This window comes from Varanus komodoensis, unplaced genomic scaffold (genome assembly GCF_004798865.1).
Source record: "Varanus komodoensis strain SLA01 unplaced genomic scaffold, ASM479886v1 scaffold21, whole genome shotgun sequence".
NCBI classification, from domain to species: Eukaryota; Metazoa; Chordata; class Lepidosauria; order Squamata; family Varanidae; genus Varanus; species Varanus komodoensis.
In genome coordinates this window covers 11,627,118-11,654,618 of record NW_025335589.1, presented here as the reverse complement: position 1 = coordinate 11,654,618, position 27,501 = coordinate 11,627,118, and the positions used below count along the sequence as shown (strand labels likewise).

The following is a 27,501-nucleotide window of genomic DNA, read 5'->3' as shown; positions in this document are numbered from 1 at the left end:
GCGGTGTTCGTCCAGGTAAGGACGCAGCTGATGGACCAGCCAAAGCTGTAGGAAAGCTTACAGAAAATATGTAGGAAATAGACTGAAAACTTCTGATTTATACTATAAATCAGCTTTTACTGTTAACTTTGGTGAATAAACTTTATAATGTCACCAAAAGCAAATTAATTTTCCCTTGCTCCAGAGTGTTGGAAAACACAAAAAGGAAGTTAGTAAGGGGTTACTGCATTTATCTTCCAGGATAAACAGCAGGGATCACTGGTTGTACTCTCTTCTTACAGAATAAGCATATGTTGAAACATTGTTCAAATCTGATTAGAGATGAAATTGATAAGCATGCTAATGAACCAAATCAAACCAGAAAACTAGGCTGGGCTCTTAATTTCTGATCTAATTCTTACTTTTTTAAATATTAGATGCATGCAATTCCACTTGAGATATTTAAATTGTAATATAAATTCCATTCATACCTGCTCCTTGGAAGAAACATAGATTCTTTGATAAATACTGAACCAGACAGAAGAATATACCAACATGTCCCGATATCATCAGGGCTAAAAATAAAGATTTTAAAAGTTAGAAAATATAATCTGGACAAAGAAAAACAGCTAAATGTTCCATTAAACATCAATATGATAGAACTGTAATCCATTCTTACAACTGATTGTCTACGATTAAATGGAATTTTCCGCAACTGATGCTGTCCTGGTACCAAAACAACTTGAGCTATACATTTAAAACTGTATTTTATAGCAGTTACTGATTTATTACACCTGCACCGTGGCTTGACAAAAGGTACCCTAAAATCTGGTTGCATTGTAGTGATAGTGAAAACTTACTAGGGCTGCAGTCTTACGCATATATTTCAATAATATTTGCTGATAATCTTAGATACAATTACTCTGATATACCTTTTCTTTAATAGGTGGACACTTTAAGACTATCCATCTATTAAATTGTGCATCTGTTTTACAGCATAGCTAGTAAAATTCAAAAAAATGAGCTAGTTACAATAAAATTCCCCAATCTAAATTCCTTTAAAGGTTCTTAAAATGAATTAATACATTATTTCCGTGAGAGCCCCTGCATTACATTATTTTTGTAAAATGGAAATATAACTGATACAAATGACAATTTATTTTAAATGTTAAGACCTTTCTGGCCAGGGACTAGGGGTTAATTCGCACACTCAAATAAACCACCTTGATGTCTCACTCACTACATGATTTGTGTGAACTTTCTCCAGTGGAAACTCTACAGTGTTTTGGACTTTGCCAAGCAATAAAACTGTTCTATTTTTGATTAATAATTGTGTTTGATTTTTCGAACATACCTGATGTAGCCTATTTGCATACAATGGTGACAAATCATGCGTTAATTAATTAAGACAAAGCTAACCTAAGAATTACTCATAGGTTAATATTGGGTTGTTTAATCCATGAACAACCCAAAGCTTCTGCCCATCAAGCAACAACCAGTGACTGGTCAATCCAAGGCATTATGCAAATGTGGAAATGGCTCACATGTGACACACAGTCTAGCTAAGCAAATGCTCATTAACCCATGATCTGCCATCATTATATGCAAACAGGTTACTGAGGGATGTATTCCTAAGACATTCATTAGTTTGCTCTTACACTCCAATTACTCTGCTAAAATTTGTTTCTATGATTTTCCCTGATGCTGCTCTCTAATACTGGAGTTCTCTCTTTTCCAAGATCCTTTTCTTTGACAGAAAAGAAAGCCTGATTTTACAAAGCCTTTACTGAAACACCCTTCCTGACCTCGTTTCTTCACTGCCATTCATACTTATCCCCTGTTGTCAAACCCTGTCCTCCACCCACTATTTTTCATCATCTGGGAAGAACTAGGTCAAATTTCCATTCTTAACTTAGTGTTCTCCTGTTGCTACTGGCCAGTAATACTAGCTCTGTAATTCTATTATCATGATTCATGGAAAGACAAGCACTTTTAGAAATATGATAATAGCCTACCTTTCAAAAAATACTCACAAAATGTGCAGTCCCTCAGTCAGAGTTAGCCAATTAGAAATGTAGATGTAGATTTCATTATGTTAATGACTTCCCCTACTAGGATTTTTCAAATACCAACTACCAGGCCAATTCAATTCACTTAGGTATTCCACCTTCTTCCCCAGAAAAAAAGCTCTCCACTCACCTGAGTAGCTCTGCATTGCAGCCACCTTTTGCCCCTCCCACACAAACTTGGCTCCCAGAGAATAACTGCTTATGACTAACCCTATTCAACATATATTCTGTAGAAGAAATGTTATCTAAAAGCTCAGCCACTCCGAAAGCTAATTTTGATATATGCAGAATCAACTACCAAATTCTTGAAGACATTTGTTGTAATAGTTTAAGTTGTCTAGGAATCTCCCTATGGAAAAATTCAATCACAATAGAATATTGAAGCAAGCAATTCTGATTTACTGCAGTGCAGACCTGGCCAGATCCCAAGGCAACTTTGCCAACTGTCTAACTATCAGAAGGTGTAATATACTTTTGAGGGAGTAAAAAAAAGCAACAGACAAGCCTGACTGCAGCCATTCTTTGCATTATTGAATGTCCAACTGGATGCCTTTAATTAAAAAAGCAATGCAAATGTAATGAGACTGCATATATATTGCTTGAAGAGGTCACTGGCTGCTACTGAAAATTAGTATACTAAGTTTATATGAAATTTTTACAATTCTGAAATCAATGTTCATTGTGTAATTCAGACTCCAAGCAAACCATAGTTTACATATTAGAAGCCCGCACTGCAGCACAGCCTCAGTCCCTTTCTCCCCCACAATCCCACACACACCACCTGCTGAGCATTTTTTTAAATCAACCATGTGTTTAGTTGGGGAATGGACCAATGGCCCACAGTTAACCCTAGAACAAATGCAGCTTGTCACCATGACCTGACAATAAAGGGCACTGACTACCTTGGAAAGTCATTCTAAGTTTTGCAACTGAAACATCAAGCTGCCTCAAGAAAAGAAACCTTGTCACTCCCTGGGAACACAACAATCCCAAATGGGTTTGTAACCTAAATACCTTCTTTTCATTTGGATGGTTTATACATTTGAGCCTTCCTGAATAATAAAAGTGAGAGGCTTTAGCTCATTTATATCTTGTCCTGAAGTGCAGAAAAGCAATTTCTGTAACTAATTCCCTTGTCTCCTTTTCCCTCAGTTCTAGATCCAGGTTCAGGGGGAAGGGGGCATGGGCACCTTGTCCTGAGCAAACCCCATCTCTTTCTTACTGCTATCATGGCTGCCCATTTGCTTGCCCCTTTTCTACCACTTTCTGGACTCTATCTCCAAAACCGCCTAAGGGAGAACATAACAAGGGAATACTTCCTCTTGCTCCTGTCATTGCCCAGTTGCTCATACAGGATAGCTGAACAGGCAAAGATGGAAAGAGAACAGACAACAGCAAGGAGGAAAGGCACCAAGGGATCCTGAAGGTTAGAGCTGTTGCTGCATGGGTCCTAGCAAATGACCAATTACAGCAATTCTGGATGCTAGCCCTGACTTCTCTTTCTCACTGGGTACAAATTTTTTAGCTACGCTATATGCTATTAGCACTTGCACATATGCAAATAAATTCATATTTTAACACCAAACATTTTATTTAATTTTTAGAACCTTAACTGTATCATCCAATCAATTAACCAAGCTAGGAAGGCATCCATTTCTTTTACAATTCCACTAGTTAAATGTCTGTTTGACAGATGGGGAAAGTTCAAGAATATGAAATTGCCACATTTTGTCACAATGTCTTCACTGGAAGTTAGAGACCTTGTTTAAAGGCAAACATTTATTTTTGTTCTTCCAAAAATCTTGAAAGCAGAATGTTTTCCTACCTATTTTTTCAAAAACTTTTTACATGTTATCATAAAAACTCAAAATGATTTAAAAACATGAGCTGTGATACCATCTTTAACAATCCAGTTCAATCTATAGTTTCAGAATTTGTGAACAATACAAATGTCAATGATCAACATTCTGCTCCTGTTATTACTTTATGAAAGTGTTTATTATTAACCTCAATGCATTTTAAAACTCTCATCATAGGTTCCTGGCAGACAATCTCTCACTTACCACTTGCATTGTGATTATATGATGTAGTGATGACAACAATAACTTAGAAAAATCAAGGTGGTTAAAGATATCAATGGCTGCTACTCATGTGAACTCTATACTACGTCCAAGATCAGCGGTAGGATGTTTGTGTACATCAGCTGCTGGCAAAAGAAAAGGCCTAGTGCCTACACTATACTATTAAATAAAATAAAGACATGTGCCATACTTGTGTGCTTCCTATGAGCAGGAGATTGGCCAGTGTGAGAAATGGAACCAGACTTATCTGTGTTCTGTGAATGTTTTCAAAATTAGGATCTGGGGGTTTTTTATCCCAAAAATACACTCAGTCTCTTGTGCTTTAATTAGGAAAGGCTTTATTTCTTGTACTTCCTCTAACCCCATTCCTATTTTCATGCCACAGCCTAGTTTATTTTTCTGGCCATTATTTCAAACATATTCCTTTACTGTCCACCAAATCTCTCTCAATCTTTTCCATTTTGAGCTACTCCTCCCCATTAAATCTCTTAGGGTTCCATTCCTGCCCCAAATTGTTTTCTTCTGTTTCAGTATACTCCCATTCCTTTTGTCTTTATCTCTTTAAAGTCTTAAAAATTAACCAACATTATTCAATACCTTCTCTTCCTAATTCATTTGGAATGTACTTTCCTTTGATATTCACCTTAGCCTTTGTTTTGCTTTCCTTCTTGGTAAGAAAACATCTTTAAAATCACCTCTTATTTTATGTTTACCCTGATTAATGTTGTTCCTAACATTCCCTTCCTCTGCCTTATTGACATTTTGCTTTTTATTATCTCCTTGTCTGTTTCTGCATTGTCACTTCAATTTTCAGTCTAAGAAAAGAGGCTGCCTTTTTCTTTCCTTCCACCCCACCCCCCAATCCATAGTATTTGGTATAGCTAAGCACCTGGCAGAGCCATGAACACAGTTATTGTCCCAGTCTTCCCTGTAATCCATCCTTTTTTTCCCAAAAAGATTCTTATTAGCTGACTCTAAAAATTCTAACTGCAGAATGCAGTAGCCACAATACTAGCTTATGGCTAGCACCCTGAATGTTCAAGCTGCACCTACTGCTTATCACAGCATCCAAAACCTGGAAGTGGAGTATGGAAGGATGAAACGACCCTCACAGGACCCATGGCTTGTTTAACTCTCATATAATCCACAGCCCCTTGCTTTGGACAACATGATAAATTGCAGCTTGAGTATTCAAAATGGCTATCCATACATACTGTAGTCTACCATGGCTTCAGTAAGCCATGGTGGGCATTGTGATTGTGCAAACCACCCTACTAACTCTGTATTCTGTTAAAAGGAATGATGGTCTTATGCTGACATTAACTTCATAGAAGGGACCCACCTTCTTTCACTTGATATATTTTCCCTATATAAGTCTGTTAGAGAACCTCACTCCACTTGTCAGACCTTTCTTTGACTCACCTGCCACAACACAGAGCCATTTTAGTTGTGGCCACTCTTATCTCTAAAGGCCTCCGAAGAGAGGATTTCATTCCGTCTATATTATTACTCTTGTTATAAACAGTTTTATACCATCTTAATTCTTACTGTCTTATTATGGTTCAATGTTTGCAAGCAACATAGAATATGTTTTATATAGAAAGGCTTGTGGACTGATAAACTCTGCTTGTCAAAATTTCCACTTAGCCCTTTACTTGTGGAACTTACTTGTAGGCTTTAAGGGCTGAGTGGAAATTTTTTAAGTTGGAGGGATCAGAGGAAGCACATTGGAAGAATTAAATTCTTTCCTCCACCATTCCAGAAATCCTTTCACTTGCAAAGAAAGATGCTCTCTCTCAGCCTGAAACATCCTGGGGAAAGATGTACTTGACATCCTCAGAAGCCATTTCTCCTTCTCATTATAATCCTTAAAGCTGTGAAGGACCAGTCCTTCTTGCAGTTTAATACTTCCTTAGGACTGAGAAACTGGCCTGAATGAATATATGGCCCCAAATTAATTCCACCCCCCACCCCCTGCTTTAACCTCAGGCTGATATGTCAGCCTGTCACTTGCCACTAATTCCCAGCATTCTCTGGCAGCTCCTCAGTTGTTCCCCTCACATATGACATTGTTTGCAAGTGTAAGTAGGACTTCTCCTTCAGCCAAAACCCCTTCCTACCCTGTCTTTCCATTTAGGCTTTCATGGCATCAAAAAGGGGGTGCTCCCATTTTGTTAAAATAGAGGGGCACTTCCTCATATTGACTCAAGAAGACACCTTGATGTTTGTTTGTTTGTTTACATATATTGAGAGCCAGTGTGGCATAGTGGTTAAGGGAATAAGTCTGGGGCTCAGGCAATCTGGGTTCTAGTTTCTGCTCAGACACTGGGTGACTTTAGGCCAGTCACAGACTGGAAGCCCAACCTACCTCACAGGTTTGTGGATGTGTGGATAAGATTGAGAGCAGTAGGAAGAGAATGATATAAGTGGCTTTCAGTTCTTTAAAAACAAAAAAGGCAGGGTAATAAACAATAAGAAAAAGAGGCCTCTTACACAATCTTATGCATGTACTCTCTCTCAGTACTAATAGATTATACCTTGCCTAGAGGAAGGTATAAACACTTGGATAGTTGTATGAAGGAAAACATGCCAATCATTTATTTATAGCTTGATCATAATGGGAGCTTTGAGGTTTCAAGGGAGAGTTTAGTTTTGAAGACTGAGCTTCAGGACTTTTAAAGGGCAATGAAGAAGAACTGTTTTGAAATGTTCGTGTTTCTAACAGACATAATTGCAATGCAAGATTATAATGGCTTCTCAGTCTTAAAGTCTGATCCATAAAACAACTCAGTTGGTATTTAAGACTGTTGTTTTGTTTAGCTGCAAAGTCCTGCCTGACCCATCACAACCCCATGGACAACATTCTCCAGGCTCTCCTGTCTACCATCATCTCTCAGGAGTCCACCCAAGCCCACACTCACTGCCCCAGTGACTCCATCTAGCCACCTCATCCTCTGTCATACCCTTCTCCTTCTGCCATTAATCGTTCCCAGCATCAGGGTCTTCTCCAGGGAGTTGTTCCTTCTCATTAGCATGCCAAAGTATTTGAGTTCCATGTTCAGTATCTGGCCTTCTAAAGAGCAGTCAGGGTTGATCTCCTTTAAGATTGACTGGTTTGATCTCTTTGCAACTCAAGACTGTACAACAGAATCTAACCAGAATGTGTCCCTTTACGCAGTTTGCACCATCATAGACTCTCTTAAACTCTAAGTCAATAATGAGCAGATCAGCTAAATGCCATGAAACTGCCAAATGGAAAATGTGTTAAATAAAATAACACAAATTCTAGGCAGTGGAATTCCCCTTTCTATTCCTTCATTATAGATAGTACTAGACAAAAATAGAATTAAAACTAAGTACATTTTAAGGTGTTTAAGAACTCAAAAAACAGCATCTATAAAAATCAAAACACTCCTCTACAGTAATTATTACTATTGTTTTAAATGTTTAAGATTAACAATGCCTATCAATATTCGGTCAAGATGCAAACATACTTTTCCCTTCTCAAGACTTACAAAGGAGTAGCTATATTAAATAAACAAAGTGGAAAGAATATTAAGATTCTGTATTAAAAGACACTAGGTACGAAGTCTCCTACATCTTAGATCTGACAATCTAGCTGACTTTTAATGGTTTTATTACTTTATGCCAAATTATGTCTTTTCACCCACTCCTTATATTAATTGTAATACATTGGTGTCCAAAGATCATATACTGTGAATCAGCATTTGTTTGCATTAGTAATTGTAGAATGAAAGTAATGAAAACCACACTCACTAGTATAAAACTTCATTTGCTTCATGTCTTTCATACCTCACTGTTTCGCACATCATTCTGCAAAGAAAAAGAAAACCGCAAATTTAGCATTAAAGTTTCACATTTGTTTTTAGCCTTTAATCCTATTTAAATAATTGTACATTTTCTCCTAAAATTGTGCATTATTATTAGTTACGATTCTTTATTATAGCTGCCAGTCCAATTAAAAGTAACATATGTTGAGGATAAGCTGCTGTCCTTAATATTCAGTTGTTCTACATCAGTATTTTCATAATGGGTTTTCGAATCCATGCCAGAGTAACTAGAAAGCCAGTATCATGTAACACATTGGATATATCTCATTTCAGATAGTTGAAAGTATGCTGTCTCCACAAAGGGTGATGTTGCTGTAAATGTCACAGGGAAATTTTTAATTTTTTCTAATAAGCCAACATGGTACAGAGGCCACTGTTTTGGACTGTAACTCAGAAGACCAGGGTCCACGCTTGGCCATGAAGCTCAGTGGGAGATGTTGGGCCAGTCACTTGACTCTCAGACTAGACTACTCCACAGGGTTGTTGTGAGGAGACAATTGAAAGGGCCACCATTTAAGGAAACCATCTTTGTTTCCTTACAAAATAAAAAAGTTGAATAGAAATGTAGTAATAAATGCAAGTGAAATAGTATAAAGGAATCAGCAAATTAACTGGGCAAGATGTTAAGGAAAGCCTTTCGAACTGTGCCAGACTGGGAACTCCAGATGGCAACAAGATTTACAGGCTAGTGTCTAACTCACCTTTTTAAGTGAAAGAGATTATGTTCCCACTGCCACTTTCCATGTTACTTGCGCAATCTCCCATTTCTGAAGATTCATTATTTACATTTTGTTTCATCCCACAATATATGGCACATGAAGTTCTCAAAAGGCTTCAGACTGGGAGTAAAGGGTCTAAATTTAAAACTGCGCAGCTTGTTTTCATTATATTGATAAGAATAAGATTCATGTAATGGCACCTAAATAGTGACAATATTATGCAAACCTGGCCTGAAAAAAGAAAGGGTATTTGGAGGACATAAATAAAAGGATATGCCAGATTTACTTAGCAGATTCTAACTCATATTTTATTGAAATAAATGCTTCCTCTCAAGTTTTAGGCAGACACTTACATTCCTTGGGGGTCTTCTACTGCAAAGGAAAGTCTTTCAAGTCACATGTGAGTTCCAATTCACATATTAGCACTGGAAAAGTTAATACATTTATTCAGTATTCCAGGGCAGGCAAAGAACTCTCAGTCAAAAGATTTATCAGAAGATGAACAAGCAGGTTGGAACTTCTGGGATTTGAGAGAGAAACTGAGGATTCCCCATTGTCACTTCTATCAGCAGCTACGGTTCTAAGAACTAGTTTTATGCCACTAGACTTGCTTTGACTTCTCATATGAATCGCAGCTCATAACATCAAGCAATTAAAAATCTAAAACAAAAAAGTCATCAGGAAAAGAGGACAAACTGCTGCCTGCACATCTTAATAACCAGGATTGCAGTGTTGATTTGAGATAGCAAGTGGAAAAATTCAGATAACAGAAGGCTAATAAAAATAGACAAGAATAAGTGCAAAGGAAGAAACAAGGGAGGGGGTAGCAATATCTTCAAAATCTTGTTCTCAAACTACCTATAATGATGAGATGTACCAGGAGAGGGATGGGAAAGGCAGGTTGCTTACCTGTAACTGCATTGACACATATGAGCAGTGTGCCTGTGTGGAGCCTGAAGATTTAACAGCTAAAAGTGTTTTGGGGAGAACCCCTCCTCCACCCAGGAGTTACCACTCATTCTCTCAATTGGGACCCCTCAGGTGGCCTCAAGATGAAGGGAGGACAAATTTGACCGACCTCAAACCAGTCATCAATCCAAAAAGACAGGAAGAAAAGGTTTTGTTTTTGTTTATTAATGAAGATTGACACCAAGCAGGGTTGGTGGGTGAGTTCTGTGAATGCACAGAAGACCACTTGAAGAACAAGAGTTACTGGTAAGCGACATGTCTTTCTTCCTCATGGTCTCTGTATATCACACATGGGCAATTAGCAAGCTTAACTGTACCTGGATGGTGACAGTGTGATCAAAGACAAATTGAAGAACTGCCCTTCCAAAAGCACAGTTGATCTGGCATGAACATCAAATCTGCAATCCTTGACAAATATCAATAGGTTGACAAGGTGGCTGCCTTGCAAAGTTCTGGTAGAGGTACCAACATGCAGGGTAGTCAACATTGCCATTTTTCTCATCAAATGTGCCATTGGTCAAACTGGAAGTTGCAGTTCCAACATTTCATATGCAAGTGAAATGGCCCACACTACCCAGACTGTTAGTCTCTGAGAGGAGATCAGCTTTTCCCTTCTTCTGCCTCCATAGCAAAGAAAATAATTCTGTCTGTCTAAAAGACTCAATAGAATCCTAGTGTTCTACATATGTTCAAGATAAGTAGCATAGACTCCATTGGGTTGGATGGAGAAGGTTTTGGTGGTGGAACTCGTGGTCTTCAGAAATATGGGGCTGGAAGTACGGCTCCTGTGTTGCATATGCTTTGGGATGGTAATCTTCCTTGTACTAAAGGATCCTAATGTGGAACATATCCCCAAGGATCAAAGGAACCCCAGTCCCTCTGTCACTCAAATCCAGCAGTATCAGGAAAGAAGTTGGGATGGAAATGGAGAGTCCCAAATTTATGTTCATTTATTAGATTTATATCCCATCACATTAGCCAAAAAGGCTCTCTGGGAAGGTCTCTCCTTCTAGAACCAAGGCTGATACAGGTTCAGGTCCTGGTCCTGAGGATCCTGGTTCTGGAACTGCCTTGAACAGCACTGTCTTCCTGGCAAGAGTTTTGCCACTTGGATTTCTGTTTGTGTTTGGCATTGGAGTAGTCCAACAACTTAGTCTCTTTGGCTCTCTTGGTGAGCTTTTTAGCCTTCTTGATGCTCTTGGAAGTTGGAAGTAGTAACTGGGCTGGAGTTCGTTTGCTAACTAAAGGAGGTACAGATCAAGATGAGAAGGTGGCCTCAGATACAGACAGGCAGTCTGCTAGCTTAAGAATACTCAGACAGCCTTGTTCCACAACTCTATGAGAAGGTGATCCACACAGTGTTTCCTGGCCTACTTACTGACGGCCCTACAATTAGGACACTGGTCGACCTGCTGTTTCTTACCAAGTTTGCCACCACATGTCACACATTTGCAAAATGCTGCCCTCAAAGCCATCAGCAAGCCAAAAGTTAGAGAGAAGGGGGAAGTGAAAGAAGAGATAGCAGGCTCTGAAATACTGAAGGAAAGACAAAGAGGGTTTCTCTGTGTGCACGCACAAGTGCATGTGCTGGAAGGCTAAGGAAAATTAGATAGCCATTTGACAAAAAGGCAATGAAGAAAGATCACAAAAGCAAACAAAGTTCTTAAAGAGAACTAAAATGAGAGAAAAAAATGTTCAAAGCTCCACAAAGATGAAGAAGAACTTCCCAAGGCGCTGGTGAAAGCAGCTGAAGAAAAACTGAGGGAATGTGCAAATATCCCTTCCTTTTATAATGGATGCCAATGTGAAGGTGAGTGCCAAAACAGTTTTATCTGTTAAATCTTCCTGACAACAGGATCCGCGCACGCACATAGCCTGTAAGTGTGATGCACAGAGACCACAAAGGAAAAGCATCCTGACTTAGTGCTTATTACTATAATGATGAAATACATTTTTAAAAGAGCATGAAAATGTAATGTCTCCTTAAAGCTGACATTTGAGATTTTTACATGTATTTAACAGGCTATTTAGTATTTAAATAAGATGCTAACGTGTAAATGAAATTCAAAGAATTCTAGAAGTGCTTAACAGATTGTATTCCCAGCAGCTCCAGCCTCAATAGTATGACCTAATTGCAACTTTAAATGTTTTAAATAAAACCTACATTCTGATAAAGTATTTCCATTTCAGCTCAATTCTCAGCATACATAAATATAAAAATTATTTTTTTTCCACAGATGAAAAAGCCCATGATGGAGAATGAAGGAACTATCATCAGCTTCCACCCGAGTCAATCTAAGGGTTCAATTTGCTTAAAGGAACTTGTCTATAAGGCTAAGAGTCATGACACTGCCTTAATATCTTGTTCATCTTGAATATGTGTTATTTGCTTATAATTCTATGACTAGCTTCATCTGCTGACCAGGAAGCCAAGGGGCTGAACTCTTTGCCACTCAGTCATGATCATGTAATATGGCCCTAAGATCAGCATCTGTACCAGAAGAATTGGGAATGGTCAATGCAACACTAGTTTTCAAAAAGGGATGCTGATGGACCCAGGGAATTACAGACCAATTAGTTTAACATCCATTCTCAGTAAATTGGTTGAAAATGTTATTACAGATAGAATAAGTAAGCACAAACATGGAAAAACTCTGCTGAAAAAGAATCAGCATGACTTTTGCAAAGGTAGGCCCTGTCTTACTAACAGAGTTCTTTGAGAATGTCAGTAAGCCCATGGACAGGGTGATACTGTAGATACAGTTTACCTAGACTTCCACAAGCTTTTACAACAAAGTCCCTCAGCAGAGACTCCTCAGCAATCGTAACAATCATGGAATGAGAGGGGGATCCTATCATGGATAAGTAACTTGTTAAAGAACAGAAAGCAGAGAATGGTAATAGATGGTAGTTTCTCCCAGTGGAGGGATAAAAACAGTAGGGCACCACAGAGCTCGGTATTAGGATCACTACTTTTCAACCTATTCATAAATGATCTGGAATTAGGAATAAGCAGTCAACTGTCAAGTTTGCTGACGATACCAAAAATTTTAGGTGATTAAAACAAAAAGGGAATATGAGGAGCTCCAAAGGGATTTTTCCAAGCTGAGAAAATGGTCATCAAAATAGTGGATGAGTTTCAATGTAAGCAAGTGTGATGAAATGCATGTTGGGGCAAAAAAAAAACAACTTCAGGTATAGGGTGATGGAATCTGAGCTAGCAATAACTGATCAAGAAAGTGATCTTGGGGTTCTGGAGGAGAGCTTGATAAAAAAATTTAAGCCAGTGCACAGCTGCAATGAAAAAGTCAAACTCCATGTTGGGTATAAAGAAAGATATTGAAAATAGAACTGCCAAGATCATACTCCCCTTATACAAATCTTTAGTGCAATCACACTTAGCATATTGTGTATTATGGCCAATATGACCAAACCTTGAAAAGGGCTGGAAACCTTGAAAAGAGATGGAAACACTTCAAAGAAGAGCAACTAAAATGATCCAAGGGGTTGGAGCAAGTACCCTGTGAAAAGCAGTTGCAACAACTGGAACTGCTTAGCTTAGAAAAAGACGTGAGTAAAGGGAGTAAGAGTTGGTTTTAAAATGTATGATGTGAAAAAAGTGGAGTGGGAGACATTTTTCTCCTCCCGCAGCACTTGACCTCTGGTCATCTCTTGAAGCTGACTGGTGGGAGATTCAGGACAGATAAAAGGAGGTACTTCTTCATAACACATTTAATCTATAGAATTCACTGCCACAGGAAGTAGTGATGGCCACCAATTTGGATTGGTTTAAAAGAGGACTGTACATGAGAACTGCCTTGTTGACTGTCTGCTACCTCTACTATCAGAGGTGTTATGGCTGCATACACCAGTTACTGAAGAGTTTGGGCAGGCAGAACTCTTCTACGCATCCTGCATGAGAGATCTTTTTAGCATTTTGTTTGCCATCACATGAAAGGAGTACTAGACTAGATGGACCATTGATCTGATCCAACATGGCTTTTCTTATGTTCTAAAGGGAAGATCAAAATCCAGCTCCACCTACAGATCAGAAAAGGAGCAGGTGCAAGGAGCCTGCACTACTCTTCCCTTCCAGAAGAAAACCTATTAGAATACTCCTGGCCAGAGAAGAAGCTGCTCCTCCAGTGCTCCAATCCCCTTTCCTTTTTATCATGTCTATCTCTGCAGACAAGGACCATGTAAACTTCCATTATCTGTAAGTCCTTTAAATGTTTTAAGTGTTTTGTAAACGGTTAAGAACAGGAAGCATAGTATTTTGGCACACTGTAACAGAACTGCTAGGCCTTAAATAACTTACCTGAGCTGGTGTTCTCTTAAATTAGACAAAGCTTCCATTCCGTGTAAATAAGAATACACTATCTCCAGATCCTACAGAAAGAGAAAACAATTATTAAACACATTTGATCAACTCAAGTCACTTGAAATAATGACTATTAAAAGTACTGAAAGTTGTATATCAATAGACTATAAATAACAAACTGAGAATTTCCAAATGAATGATGAAGGCCAAAAGATTGTTCTTCAAGACATGTGTGATGACCATATTAAGAGAATATTACTGGAACGTTGGGAGACAGTGTGATGCAAGGAGAAGGCTCACAAATAAATTCAATAAATAAATTTCTCTATCCCAAAATACTAATTTTCTTGAAGACATTTTAATTCCTTATGCAAAATTTAAGCATCTATCAAGGAAAGTTCTAACCAAAGGATTTTATTGCCTACAATAACTCCTACTGTAAAGCCATACTGTTCCTGTAACTTATAGCTGAAATATACAGACACATCAATAGCACATTTAATATAGGTCAATGCCCATATCAAATACACTGCAACTGAGTTAACTATACTGAAGGCAGATAACTTTGGATATTGGGATTTTATGTGAATAAATAAAAGAGGTATTAATCTCTAAAGTATTTTTATTGGCAGGCTGAAGAAAAAACCAGATCAACACAAAATTGTTCAGAATTCATAAACATGTGAAGTGTAACTCAAAGACATTTTATACAGGCAGCAGATACAGAAGCTCTTCCCTACCTCCTAATTTGAACCATACAACAATTCTGTGAGGCAGGTCAAGCCAAGAAAAGACAAGTGGCCCTAAAGCTCCTCACTCTGCACTAGTCACTGGCTCCCAACTCTGGACTTGTATGTACCAACCCAGCAGAACTGTGCAAGGTTTTGCAAAGCTTGTATTTGATGTCAAAGCTGACTGTGTGTATGGTCTGCACTATGGCGGTTGGGACATCCTAACACCACAGCAGGGAGAGTAGACTCATTTAAACTAGCAATCTGGAAACACAACAGTCTGAATAAGGCAAACGAGAATAACAGAAGTGAAAAACTTGTGTAAAATTTTAAACCATGTAAATAAATACCAAGCCTAATCACGGTTATAAAATGAAGAACTGATTTAAAACAATATGCCCAATTTGGAAATTTTCAAGAGTTTTCTACTTCCAAGGGAATGCCCCAAAGCTTTGTACAAAATCCCTAAAACCATTTCTATCTGAGATGCAGGGTTATGAGGTGGTGCAAAAACTGGACATAAGCTATAAGGAAGTAATTTCTGGGCTCTCAGCAGTATGAACAGTTTCCATAAGAAAGCATTACATTTCCATAAGGAAGTATAATATACAAGAGCTTGGGTACAGAAAAATCTGTGTGCGGCCAGGTGAGATCCTAGTCAATTTTACTACCAGGCAATATTCACCTTACATGCACATGTCAATGTATTGTTTAATAGCCTCCAACCTTTTAAAAGCTTTATGAAGTAGGTTGAAATTTTTTTTTAGGTTGAAATTTTTATGAAGTAGGGACAAGGAGTGCAGGACTTTCCAGTAATTACTACTAGAAGGCACAATTTTTTTTTTTTTTGCTTTTTTAACAAAATCCCATAAACCTGAAGTTTATCCACTCCTGAACTCATACACCAAATAACAGTAATTATTCAACATTTAGTACTTCAGATCTGGTGAAATTAGTAACTACAACTAGCTGAGCTAACACGAATATGAATGCTTGGGGGAAGGGACAAGAGGGATGCACATCCCACATCTCTCTGGGGTATGTGAAGACCTAGGAATAAAGAATACTAAATATATGTCCTCAGCCTTGAAACCTATGAAATGGATCAAAACCTATTTCAGAATGCTGCATAATGTGAGTTCCTGTCATCTCCTGTCAGGTGATCTAGTCCATAAACAGTTGACGGTGAAAATTCCTCAAAAACTACTGCACAAAACACTAAGATCAGAATTATTTGGAACCCCTGCCATTCACAGGGCAATAGAGAAAGTACACAAAGTTCTTCCACCACCTCAAATTTCATAATGCTGTAGCAATGTGGGAATCTGCAGGAGGACAACTGTGTTAGCTTGCTGCGGTAAAAATGACAAGTCTTGTGACATCTCAAAAAGGTAAAGGTAAAGGTTTCCCCTTGACATGAAGTCCAGTCATGTCTGACTCTAGGGGGCGGTGCTCATCTCCGTTTCCTAGCCAAGGGAGCCAGTGTTTGTCCACAGGCAGTCTCCGTGGTCATGTGGCCGGCATGACTAAACACCGAAGTGCACGGAACACTGTTACCTGCCCACCAAAGTGCTACCTATTTATCTACTTGCATTTGCATGCTTTCGAACTGCAAGGTTGGCAGGAGCTGGGACAGAGTACGGGAGCTCACCCTGTTGTGCAGATTCGAACTGGTGACCTTTCGATCAACAAGCCCTGCAGTCCCTTGTGACATCTTAAAGGCTAACAAAATAAGCATGCATGTTCTAGAGTGAAATAGGCTCTAGTATGTGAATGCTTAGGCCATAATAAATATGTTAGCCTTTAAGATGCCACAACAATCTTTAGCACTGTAAATAGCTCTACAAATCTAAGCATGCACTTGTCACATTTTTTTTAAATAAGTTTCTTCTATACCACTTAAGTATGGATTTCATATCCTAGAATTTAAAGTGGGTTACATAACTACACACAGAATACAATATTAAAAAACAAATATAAAAACAGTGTAAACAAAATCCTTTACAAATTACAACAATGCAGTAAAATGGAGCAATGCCTTCACTGATTACAAGGCAGGAAAGCCTGAATAAACACATGTGTTTTCAAGAGGCACTTGAAGCTCAATGTGGTTTCTGCTTCTCAAATCACTTATGGAAGTGTTATAGTATTACAATACTCAGCCACCATGAATGCTATTTTTCTTGGTAGAAAGGTGGTATACGGAGGCCACAAAGATGATGCTGGATACATGTATAATCATCTTTTAACTTACAAGTCAGAAAGTGACCACGCACTTAAGTTTTCAGAGGCAAAATTTCACCCAAACATACTTAACTGAATAGTACAGCCATGGAAGTCTGATCACCACAAATACGCAATACAAGACTTCTTGGAAGGTACCTTGACTCATATCCAATGAACTATTACAGAGAAATGTACATGAAGGTCCTTTCAGAAGCAAAATCCATGGTTAGTTTTTCCAAGTTAGATACACATATCCCAGTGCAGTTTTTTATCACTCTGTGGTAGAATATTGGTACATCACATTCTTCCCTGTTCTATTTGTATGGCATGTTGCTGCTCCTTGGGCATTATGAAACAACAAGTTTACTTTGAACTATCTCAGGTTGGTCTAACGTAGAAAGGAAAGAGAATCTGTTTGCCTCATTGTACAACAGAAGGAAACAAAGGCATATAAGACTTTTACAACACATTTCACTTTAATTTTTCTAGCGTTAATAAACTAGCACTGTTCATCATAATATTGACATTTTGCGAGTGCAAATAAAGGCTTACAAGTTTTCCAAAGAAGAAATATTCAAATTGTAACTGCCAAGATACTAATCTGTGGAAAGAGTTACTAGATAATGAAATCCAGACTATGACATGGTTTGCATAGAATAACACAGTTCATTTAACCTATTATTGACCCATGGGTTGTTATCTGGCAACAACAGGATTGTTATACCCAGAATTTGTCTACCACATGACTGAACAGAGCATGGTTTGTTTAATCAACCTATGAGTTGTTTGTTTCTTTCTTCTTTCACCCATGGCTTCCCTGTAGCCCAAAAGCTTTTACAGCATTTTAGTAGAGCAGTTGGTTTTGTTCTTGTCTTGTTTTAACCACTCTTGCCTGACACTTCTGTAGCCTGTACAATAAGCTACGAATAACCCGTGATTTGAGGATCACACAAAATGACAGACCATAATTTAAATTATCCACAGTTCATAACAACAAATTATGGGCTTTCTGGGTTGTTCATGAATAACAATGGCTTATTAGCACAGCTGTGTTGAAACATCATGATATCCCAGAATACAACACACTATAAGCCAAATAACTAATGGATTAACATTATGTGTAAACCAGTTATAAACCTTAAGTCAGTATGCAGTAGCTTAGAGAATACAAATACTCTTTCAGTATTCCTGAAAGAAATATAAAGAGAAAATCAGTTTCCACAAGGTGGCAGTCTGAACCATCTTTAGCCTTTCAAAGATTGATAAAAAACAAACCCTACATTCCAGAAATACAAGAGTCAGTTGTAATAATATGAAAATAATTATGCAGGATAGTTGTCTTTATCTAACAGATAGTTGTTGGCAATGTTAGATGAACTGCTCATACAATGTCTTACATGAAATAATTAAGAAGGATCAAATACATTTTTATGGATGCTAGAAATACTCTCCTTATGTATGAAGTATATTACATATCTGTATTTCATGCTAACAGTATGTGGCCTGTGGAAGCTGTGATTGATTATTTGTCTATTTTACTCTGAATACTTTTGGTGCTGTGGACAGACTGAACGATAACACCTTGAATTCCAAGGGATCGGTACCAACTTGGAAACACAGAAAGTGAGTAAAGTCTGGATGGATGCTTATATGGAAGTATGCATCCTTCAAGTCTATGGACACAAATCAGTCCCCTCTTCGTAGCAAAGTCATTAGCCTTGCAGAGAGACCATTCAGAACCTTTTGAGAAGAATGAAATTGTTTATTCCCCATCGGTCCAAAATCAGCATCTTTTTTCAGGACAGTGAAGTACCGTGAATAGAAATTGTGCTTTATATTAGGATTCATGTACAGGTTGGATAGCACCCTTTGCTAGTAAATTGTCAACTTCCTCCATTAGGACTGCAGAGGGAGAATTTATGTGGACTGTTCCAAGAGGAGGCAAGGTCTCAAATTGTATTTTGTATCCATGCTGTACTATGGAAAGTACACACAGGTCTGATGTGATGGTTTCCCAAATGGGGAGAATGTGAGTTAGGTGGTCCCCAAATGGGACTGTTTGGTTGAGAATGGGACTGGTTCGCACTACTTGTCAACGTTGCCTTTTCTTGGCATCTAGTCTTCTTTTAGGTTGCTGAGGACAGATAGCATCCCAATGGCATTGTGGGTACAGCGGCTGCTATCCATACTGTTGGCACCCAGGGCTGCCTGGCTGTCTGGAGTGGAAGGTTTGATATTGGGTAGATTGGAGCTTTGGCCACTTGCGTGACCTAAGCTGGAATGGTCCAATGCCCATGCACCGAGCTGTCACTCTAGCCTTCTGGAGGGTGTTCAATTGTTCATCCATCCTGACATGGAAGAGATCTGCTCCATCAAATGGCACCCTTTCTATCCTGGAACAGGTCTGTTAAGAGAGGTTAGCAGCTTTGCATGCCTATGTATGGCCACCACACTGACCAAGTCTCTCAAATCACAATTAACATGATGGCAAGCTGTTATGCTTTGTTTCATGAGCTGGAGGGCTTCAGTGAGGAAGACTCTGGCAAGCTATCACTGTTGATCGAGCAGAAAAGCAGTCAGGCCTTCCATCTTCTGCCTCAAAAAGACCTGGTACCTCCCCATCATGGCTTTGTAATTCAAGATGAAGAGGCCCAGCCCATTGTGGTGTATATTCACCATGTCATCACATCCAAACTTTGACCTTCCTGGATGGTCTGTGTGGAGTACTCTCTCTGTGGTACTCTCTATGTGGATATGATAATGATGGAATTTAAGGGCAGATGGTGCAATAAGTAGGATATGTCTCTCTCCTGTACCTGTTGCATCCCTTCCAGTAAGCAGGAAGTGGGATGTGGCTTGTTGGACAGTTCCCAAGTTTCCTTCATGACATTCCCAAGGTTGGAATAAATAGTAATGCCACCTGCAGTCCCAAAATAGTATCGCTACTGGAACCAAATCCTCCATATGGATCACTTAGTAGACAAGGTCTTCATTAGGTTCTGTAACCTGCTGAACTTGGATGCCTAACGATGTGGGTATTCGAAATTGAGAAAAAGAGGTTTCCAGGTATGAGAATAGAAGGAAACAGTCTGAGGTAAAATACAAGTAAAAGAGCTAGAGATCCCAAGGCACTGCAAATGGTGGTCAAAAGCTAACTAAGAAAATGGCAGGAGCCCACCTGTTTATATTAAGGAGGAGAGGGATAGGGCTCCCACCAAAATTTCTAGGTTTAGTTAGAAGAATCTTCCTGAACAAAGGGGCTGCTCAGGAACATTGGGCAGGTGCAGCACCTATACACGTGATGCACAGAGATCATGAAGAAGAACATAAGGATTGTTGCAGCAAACGGGTTAGTGGACAAGCACCGCACCACGAGGTTTGTGGAAAAACTGCTGAGAGAAACCTTGGAATTGCCAGACCAATATTTTTGGGCAAGTGAAAGGTTATGGCAATGCCCCATTTCACCATCTTGCAATCCTTCACTTCTCTACCAAGGACAACATTTTGAAACAAGCAGATGAGAAGGGAACACACCACTGAGGCAAAACCAGAGTCACATAAAGATCTTTCCAGAATAACAAGTTGTATATTCTACGTTGTCATGTCAGAGTCCAATTCAGCCCCTGTCTTGGGAACACCACATATTCACTACACTTCTTCATTGTCAACCCAGACCAATGTGTGCACATCTCCCACCCTTCTACTCAAAAAGCCAAAACTTTCCAGTGTACTCCTCCCGCTAATCATTCTAATATTACCCCTTATGTCTCCATTATCTACTCAAGTGGGCTACACCAAAGTAAGCCATGCAATGAAGGAGAGATGTCACTGAAACCAAACCACAAGTGGAAATACACATGTCCCACCATCAATCATATTGAGCAGACTAAGGACAGCACTGAAATGCTGGTAATAAGTGGCATTGGCATTAAATGTTTCCCTGCTCCACTACTTCTCTTAGTTTCAACTTTAAAACCTATCACATGTCATCAGATATCATCACCTGGAACATTAAGAGGGTTAGGCACACCCAACAAAACAGGTCCTCACCAAACTTTAAGAGACTAAAAAAAGTTGACATAGCCTTCTTTTGCTGGCAGGTTAAATAGCCTACCAGCAAAAGATACACATTTGTTCTGCAGGGACTGGGTGGATAAAGTTTATGCTAGTGGTGACTCCACGAAATCAAAGGGGATAGCTGTGCTCATCCACGTTCAAGCCCTAATCTCAGTACTACACATGGTGGCAGATGCCTCCATATTCTAGTTGTTAATGACAATGAAACTGGCCCTGGTAAATTTGAATGGCCCTGACCTAGATTGTTCCTCAGTGTTTCATGAAGGGTCCTATATAACCTATGATCAACTGATAATTGGAGATTTTAAATAGAAATACACCTCCACACAACACAAATTATCCTCCAGAGTCTGCTTCACTCTTGAGATCTCCCCTCTCCTCCAATATGTCAAAGCCTGCCATGCAGCTGTAATAGCCATCTCAAATTATGCCCTGGTCTTCTTAAAACATGAGTAAGGATTGCACTCCAAACTCTCAAGTATGTGGAGACTCTGCCTCCCACCTGACTAAGGAGTTCAAAATGCAAATGGCCTGTCTGTTGAGCAATTATTTTACCCCCAGTAAAAAATATACAACATTTATTCAAATGAACTGGAAACTTGCAAAACAGCTGTGCATGGCAGAGTAATATCTAATGCTTCTCATAAGAAGGGTGAGAAACTACAGCAAGAGAACAAACTCCAAAATAAAGTGAAAGCTCTGCTATACCAATATGCAACCCAGCCCTTTCCAGACCTCTACACTAAACTGCAACAGGCCAAATTTGCCCTGAATCAGTGAGACTAGATTTAAATCATGGTTTTCCATGTAATTTGCAAATGTTTCTGCCTTACTTGTAGGTACAGGAACGTCATTAAAACATTCCCACACTGGGTCTCTAACGGCGGGCCTGCTGTAATTTTAGGTTTTCTCCTCCAGGGAAAGAATAATATGATAAACCCCAGGCTATACACAAAAAGATCCAAAGACTTATGGAGTATTCTGTTCAAAAGATTTCACTTTCATTTTTACTGCTTGCCCCTCCCTCCTCACACTTAGCTTCTTGTGCAGATCTATTCCACTCCCAACAATCTTCTTCTCTTATCTCTGACTTCTAATCTATATCCCCTGAGCTGAAACTGTGCTTTATGAAGCATACTAGATCCCACAGTGCCTGTTTCTGGGGGGCGGGGGGAACCACCCTCCAATGAATGTTGGTAAACTGAGATGGCAGAAGCATCATTAGTGCACACGATGTGGAAAAAACGAGTGGTGGTCTCTTTCTGAACATCAGTTGTTAGGCACATCAACTTTGCCCTAAATTCATCATTCGTGTTTAAAAGACCTCGAAACGGTGTATTGCTGGAAGCTCTCTCCTGGCCACCACAAGTGTACCATGCAAGCCCTCATGGTGGCTAACAGGCTCATACTACAGGGATGGAAAAACAAATCACCTCCTCAACCATGCAATGGACTGATGACCTCACAACACTGACTTCTTATGAGAGAATATACTACCAATAACAACTTTGCCTCAATACTCATTCCGACATTTGGTCAACCTACCTCAACCTATATTATAGATGTGAAACAGGAACTTTGAATATGTGTGTACATATCTATGAGCATATACACGTGTAAAACATTCAAGACCAGATCGATGTATCTCTGATTTCTGTATGGCTACATATTTTTGTTGCTGCTGTTTATGTTTTGTTAAAAATAAAAATAAAAAATTCTGCCTTCTGCTTAGTACAGGGCCAGAGTGTTTCAGGCCATCTTCCTACAACCATCTGGTCTCCTGCAAATCCTATTTGATCTGGGTCTAGCCATTTTCTGTCAACTGTTCTAAGTCTGACAGGGAAAAGGACGGAGGAAAGTGCTTAGAGGGTGGATTTAGAAGTGCTTAGTTTATGTGTAAAATTCTTCAATGCATCTGGGTATGTACAGATAATAGGCTGTGGCAAGTAATTCTTTCAATTACTTTGATAGAAACACATCTCATCCTTTTGGAAGCATACTTTAACATGGTGAGGAAGTTTGAAAATGTCAGAGAAGCTAAAAGTAATGTTGCTAGGATACGAGATTCTCTCTGGTATGGCTTCCTAGCTGGGTCACCCAAGGCAGAATGCTCAAAACTGAGACACCATATTGAGAAGCATCCACCCTCTTAAGGAGTAATTTTCACATCAGCAGAAAATAATGGATATCACTAATGTTGATGGGGGTGGATAAGCTACTAAGGGGCTGCATCTGGGAAGTAACAGTAGTTGAAGGAGACACAGGTGGAGGATTTTTCACAGACAACAACAGTGACACTCAAGTTAACTCTAGCTAGTGCTACACAGAAGGCAACTTTAAACCACTTCTTAATATTTCTTATCTTATAAAGCATATATTAAAACAATCCAAAATGAAACAAGAGGCAGTACCAAAAGACAAGAATCCCATCTCAGAAGGCATTCAAACCAGCTATTGGGGAAGAGCAAATGACAAATATGAATAGCACTGAGATACCATAACTAGAAAAAAGAGGATTAAAACTTTAAAGAATCTGGTGGCTAAAATACACAAAGGTAAAAGCAGATTCTGTACTACACATACTATTGCAATGTGGAACATGGGAAATGTAAATCAAGGAAAACTGAAAACCATAAAGCAAGAAACTGAACCCCATTACTTAATGTTAGCAAACTAAACTGGACTGGAACAGGACATTTTTAGTCAGACAAACACTAGATATTTTATTCTGGAAATGACTCAGAATAAACACTGTGGCTCTAAGAAATTGAGTGGTTCTAATACTAAGGCAAGATCCAGCAAAGCAATGTATGATAATGCAAAGGCTGATCAAATAATAGGAAGCAGAATTCTCAGAAAACCTATTAACGTAACCTTCATTAAGGTCTATGTTCCAAAAACATATGCTGAAGAAGAAATTTTTAAAAATGCAAGCATCCAAGAGGAAATTCATAATATACCAAAACAGAACATGCTAATGGTCACAGGTGATTGGATTGCAGAAGTAGGAAACAATGCAGAATCAAATGCTATGGGAAAATTTGACCTGGTTATCAGAAACAAAGCAAGGGAATGACTCATAAATTCTCTGAAGCTAACCATCAGTTTATCTCAAAGCAACTGATCAAACAATTGTACAAATGGACATCACCAGATGGCCAATCTAGAAATCAAACAGACTGTGTTACTGGAAGCAGGAGATGGGAGCACTCTATTCTTGCCACCAAAACAAGAACAGGAGCAGATTCAGTAGTGACCATGAAATGTTAATATCACAAACCAGAATAAAGCTGAAAAAGATCACTAACAGAAACATAGTACAAAACACCACTTAAGCAACATTCTTGAAAAATCTGAAGCCCACATAAATAACAGATTTGCATTACTGAATTCAACTGATAGTGAAGCAGAAGATATACCAAAAGACCATTCCTGTAGCAAAATGAAAGAAAAAGTCAAGACAGATGACAGAACATTCACAATTGCTAGGAACAGGTGAAAATGCAAATAGGGTCAAAATCCTGAATATAACCTTCAGCAACTTTCAGGTAGAGATAATCCCGTAGAGACAAAAAGGGCTATTACTCGGATAGATACAAACCATTAGAAAAAAAAATAACAAAAGTGAAAAAACATGAGACCTCTTTCCGAAGGTGGAAGAAATCAAAAGGAAATGCAAACCTAGATTAGGAGTGCTGCCAGACCAGCAAGAGAACCTACTATCTCACCAGGAGAAAATAAAAAAGATGAAAAAAATTATAGAACTATACAGAAGAGATAAAAGGATGACATACTCCTTTGAAGAGGAATTATATGAGGATGAAGCTGAAATATTAGAAACTGAAGTGAAAGGTTCTCTGAAAGCCCTTAGAAGGGATGCAGCATTTGAGATAGATGGAGTACAAACAGAACTATTCCAAGCTGCATTGGCCCAAAATGCAACAAGAAAAAGCAGCCATACCCTTTTCATGAACTAGGATCTAGTTTCTTTGGTTTCTTTTGACAGCTGTCAGGTGTAACCACATGGAAAAAATAAATTGATTTGCAGCCTTTGTGGGACAACACACAGAATGGGAGTCTATTGAACTTTGCTGACAAATGCCCTCCTTGATCATTACTGAACCAAGGCTTCCCATTCCTTTCACTATGTCTGTTCAGAGTTGTTTGTATACTGATATTAAAAATGTTAAATAATTTCACAAATAGTTGCAACACTTAAAAATGTATATGACCCCTGGGAACTCCCCCCCACCGGCCCCCAAGTGTTCCTCGGGTACTTGAAGATGCTGTCCATAGTTGACAAAATGGAGCTAGAAAGGTCAGGTTTATAAAACTGGTTTTGTGACCACCAGAAGAAAACAAGCTAAAGGAGGAAAAATGCTGCAGAAAGCCTGATGTGGCAATTGTGATTGTAGTGGGGTATGCGGGAAGCTAGTGCCAGCTGCCCTCAGATGCCACTAGGGCATGTTGGGAGCATCTGATACTGGTGAGTGGCTGGGAGCTGCCTGACAAGAACAGTATTCACTATCTGATAAGAGAATTTACTACCTTCCACACATTCTCTTTTCTCTACTGATCAGCTAAAGGGTACAAGGTAGGATAGAACAAAAGTCAACTTCAAACTTTTAACCATATAATGTCTCCTACAGCTGAAAAATATGACACATTTCATGAGACACCAACACCACATCAACAAATCCTAATAGTGGCTGCAGAGACATCAAGCCCATTATGGGAAAGAGCATATTGAACAACATCTAGTTTCTTTCATCTTAATATATCTTAGGTTTCACAACAAAGCAACACTGTAAGGAATTCCACAAATCAAGGACAACACATACATTAGGAATACAAGTGTGTTATAACACTTATTATTGAAAATATTTGACCAATAATCCTGCAAATCCCTCTGGTGGCTTAGATACAAAACACACTGCTGCCTCATATCATGGGTATCTTTGTTAATTAAATAATTTATAATAAAAGAATTCCAGTACACAACTGTGCTGCTGCACTATGCAATATGTGAATAAAAGTGATACAAAAACATATCTTCTTTGAATTTGTATTTCATATTTTCCTTTTAGTGTAAGTCATTTTAACAAGTGTATAGGAGAACTACACAAATGAAACAGTAGCAAGACTTAATGATCCACCCACACAAACAGGTTTTTAAGTTCTTGGGTTCAAATCAACATAATTTATGCAACATGTGCTGCTGCTAAAGCTTTTATCAGAATAAAGTGTAGAAAATAAGACATCCATGATTATAATGATGCCCTAAGAAGAAGATAAATGTGAAAGAGGCTAGATAGAAAATTAGAGCCTGTCACCTCTTTCAGTCAGAAAAAAGTGAACAGAAAATTACAGAGTGCTCCTGTGTGCCTTTCTTGCCTCCTTTGGAGATAATGTTGGAAGTCAACCAATTAAAGGAATCATGAAATGATAAAAGATTCAGAGTAAGAAATCCATTCTTACCTCACATTATATTGTGACTACAATCCATATTTTTTTCTACTTCAAATTTGTCTCAGAAATGTGTTACATCCATGTCACAAATATATCCACCTCCTTTTTACAAAAACACCCGAGTGCTTCAAACTGGAAACACCAGGAAAAGCTGGTACTATGTATTATGTATAGTTTTACGCTCATTCTAGTCTTCCCCTGGTTCAGTTATCATTATTATCTCAGTCATCTATATATTCAACTTCAGTCAGTTCACCCACACCCAGGCTTCCACCATGACTTAATAATAGGAAGGCAAGATAGAATGACTTGGGCAAAAATAAGAAATATAAAAATACTCCTGTTAAGATTGTTTATGTGTAGTTTTCTTATCAACATGACAATCCTTATGAAAATCTAACCATATGTTTTACTAAAACTTGGTAGCATTAAAGCATACTTGGAGGCAAATAAACAAGCTATAAAGTAATGAAAACAGAAATATGAACAGTGAAATGGGAATCATACAAAAAAGAATACAAGTCTTAAAGCAAAACAAAAAACTTACAACATGCTACAAGTTATGCCTGAAAGCTTTCCATAGATAGTTATCAGTGACTTTAATGCAAAGATATACAGAATGGAACAAATGAGATTATTCAGAACTCTATAAACAGTATAATTTATTATGAATCAAAGTCAGTAGCTGAAGAAACACTCCAGATACCACTGAAGACAAGACCTTGAACCCATAATAAATTTATTCTCAAATGGCTAATTTTATAACTCAAAACAGCAGAGACAGCTATTTAGGTCTGCATGATTGCCACTCATTTGCCCTCAAGCACTATTTATCATCTTTGAATACAAAATTACAAAAGCTGAGTGCTTGCTTTAGCATTAATGCTCATGCTTAAATTTTGAATTGTCACATGCTGAAATTTCACTTCAAAGGCATGTACGTAGTTCATGTTGTATGGTTATATGACTCAGAACTTTTCTGTGAGATAGAATCCTGTCTATTTCAATC

The 27,501-nt window shown here is 38.5% G+C and overlaps 1 protein-coding gene across 7 annotated transcripts in view; it reads right to left on the bottom strand.

Moving 5' to 3' along the window:
- RAPGEF2 (Rap guanine nucleotide exchange factor 2) overlaps nucleotides 1–27,501 on the bottom strand; it is a 174,835-nt gene that overhangs the window by 111,876 nt on the left and 35,458 nt on the right. For all 7 annotated transcript variants that reach the window (XR_006414777.1, XR_006414778.1, XR_006414779.1 and 4 more), the window contains exons 2-4: nucleotides 13,987–14,057; nucleotides 7,907–7,963; nucleotides 471–554 (exon numbers count right to left, since the gene is read on the bottom strand). Coding sequence is in view for 4 of the 7 variants with exons in the window: in XM_044430651.1 (XP_044286586.1) it covers nucleotides 471–554; nucleotides 7,907–7,963; nucleotides 13,987–14,057 (212 nt within the window). In the remaining 3 variants the exon portion in view is untranslated. The remainder of the gene's footprint in view (nucleotides 1–470; nucleotides 555–7,906; nucleotides 7,964–13,986; nucleotides 14,058–27,501) is intronic.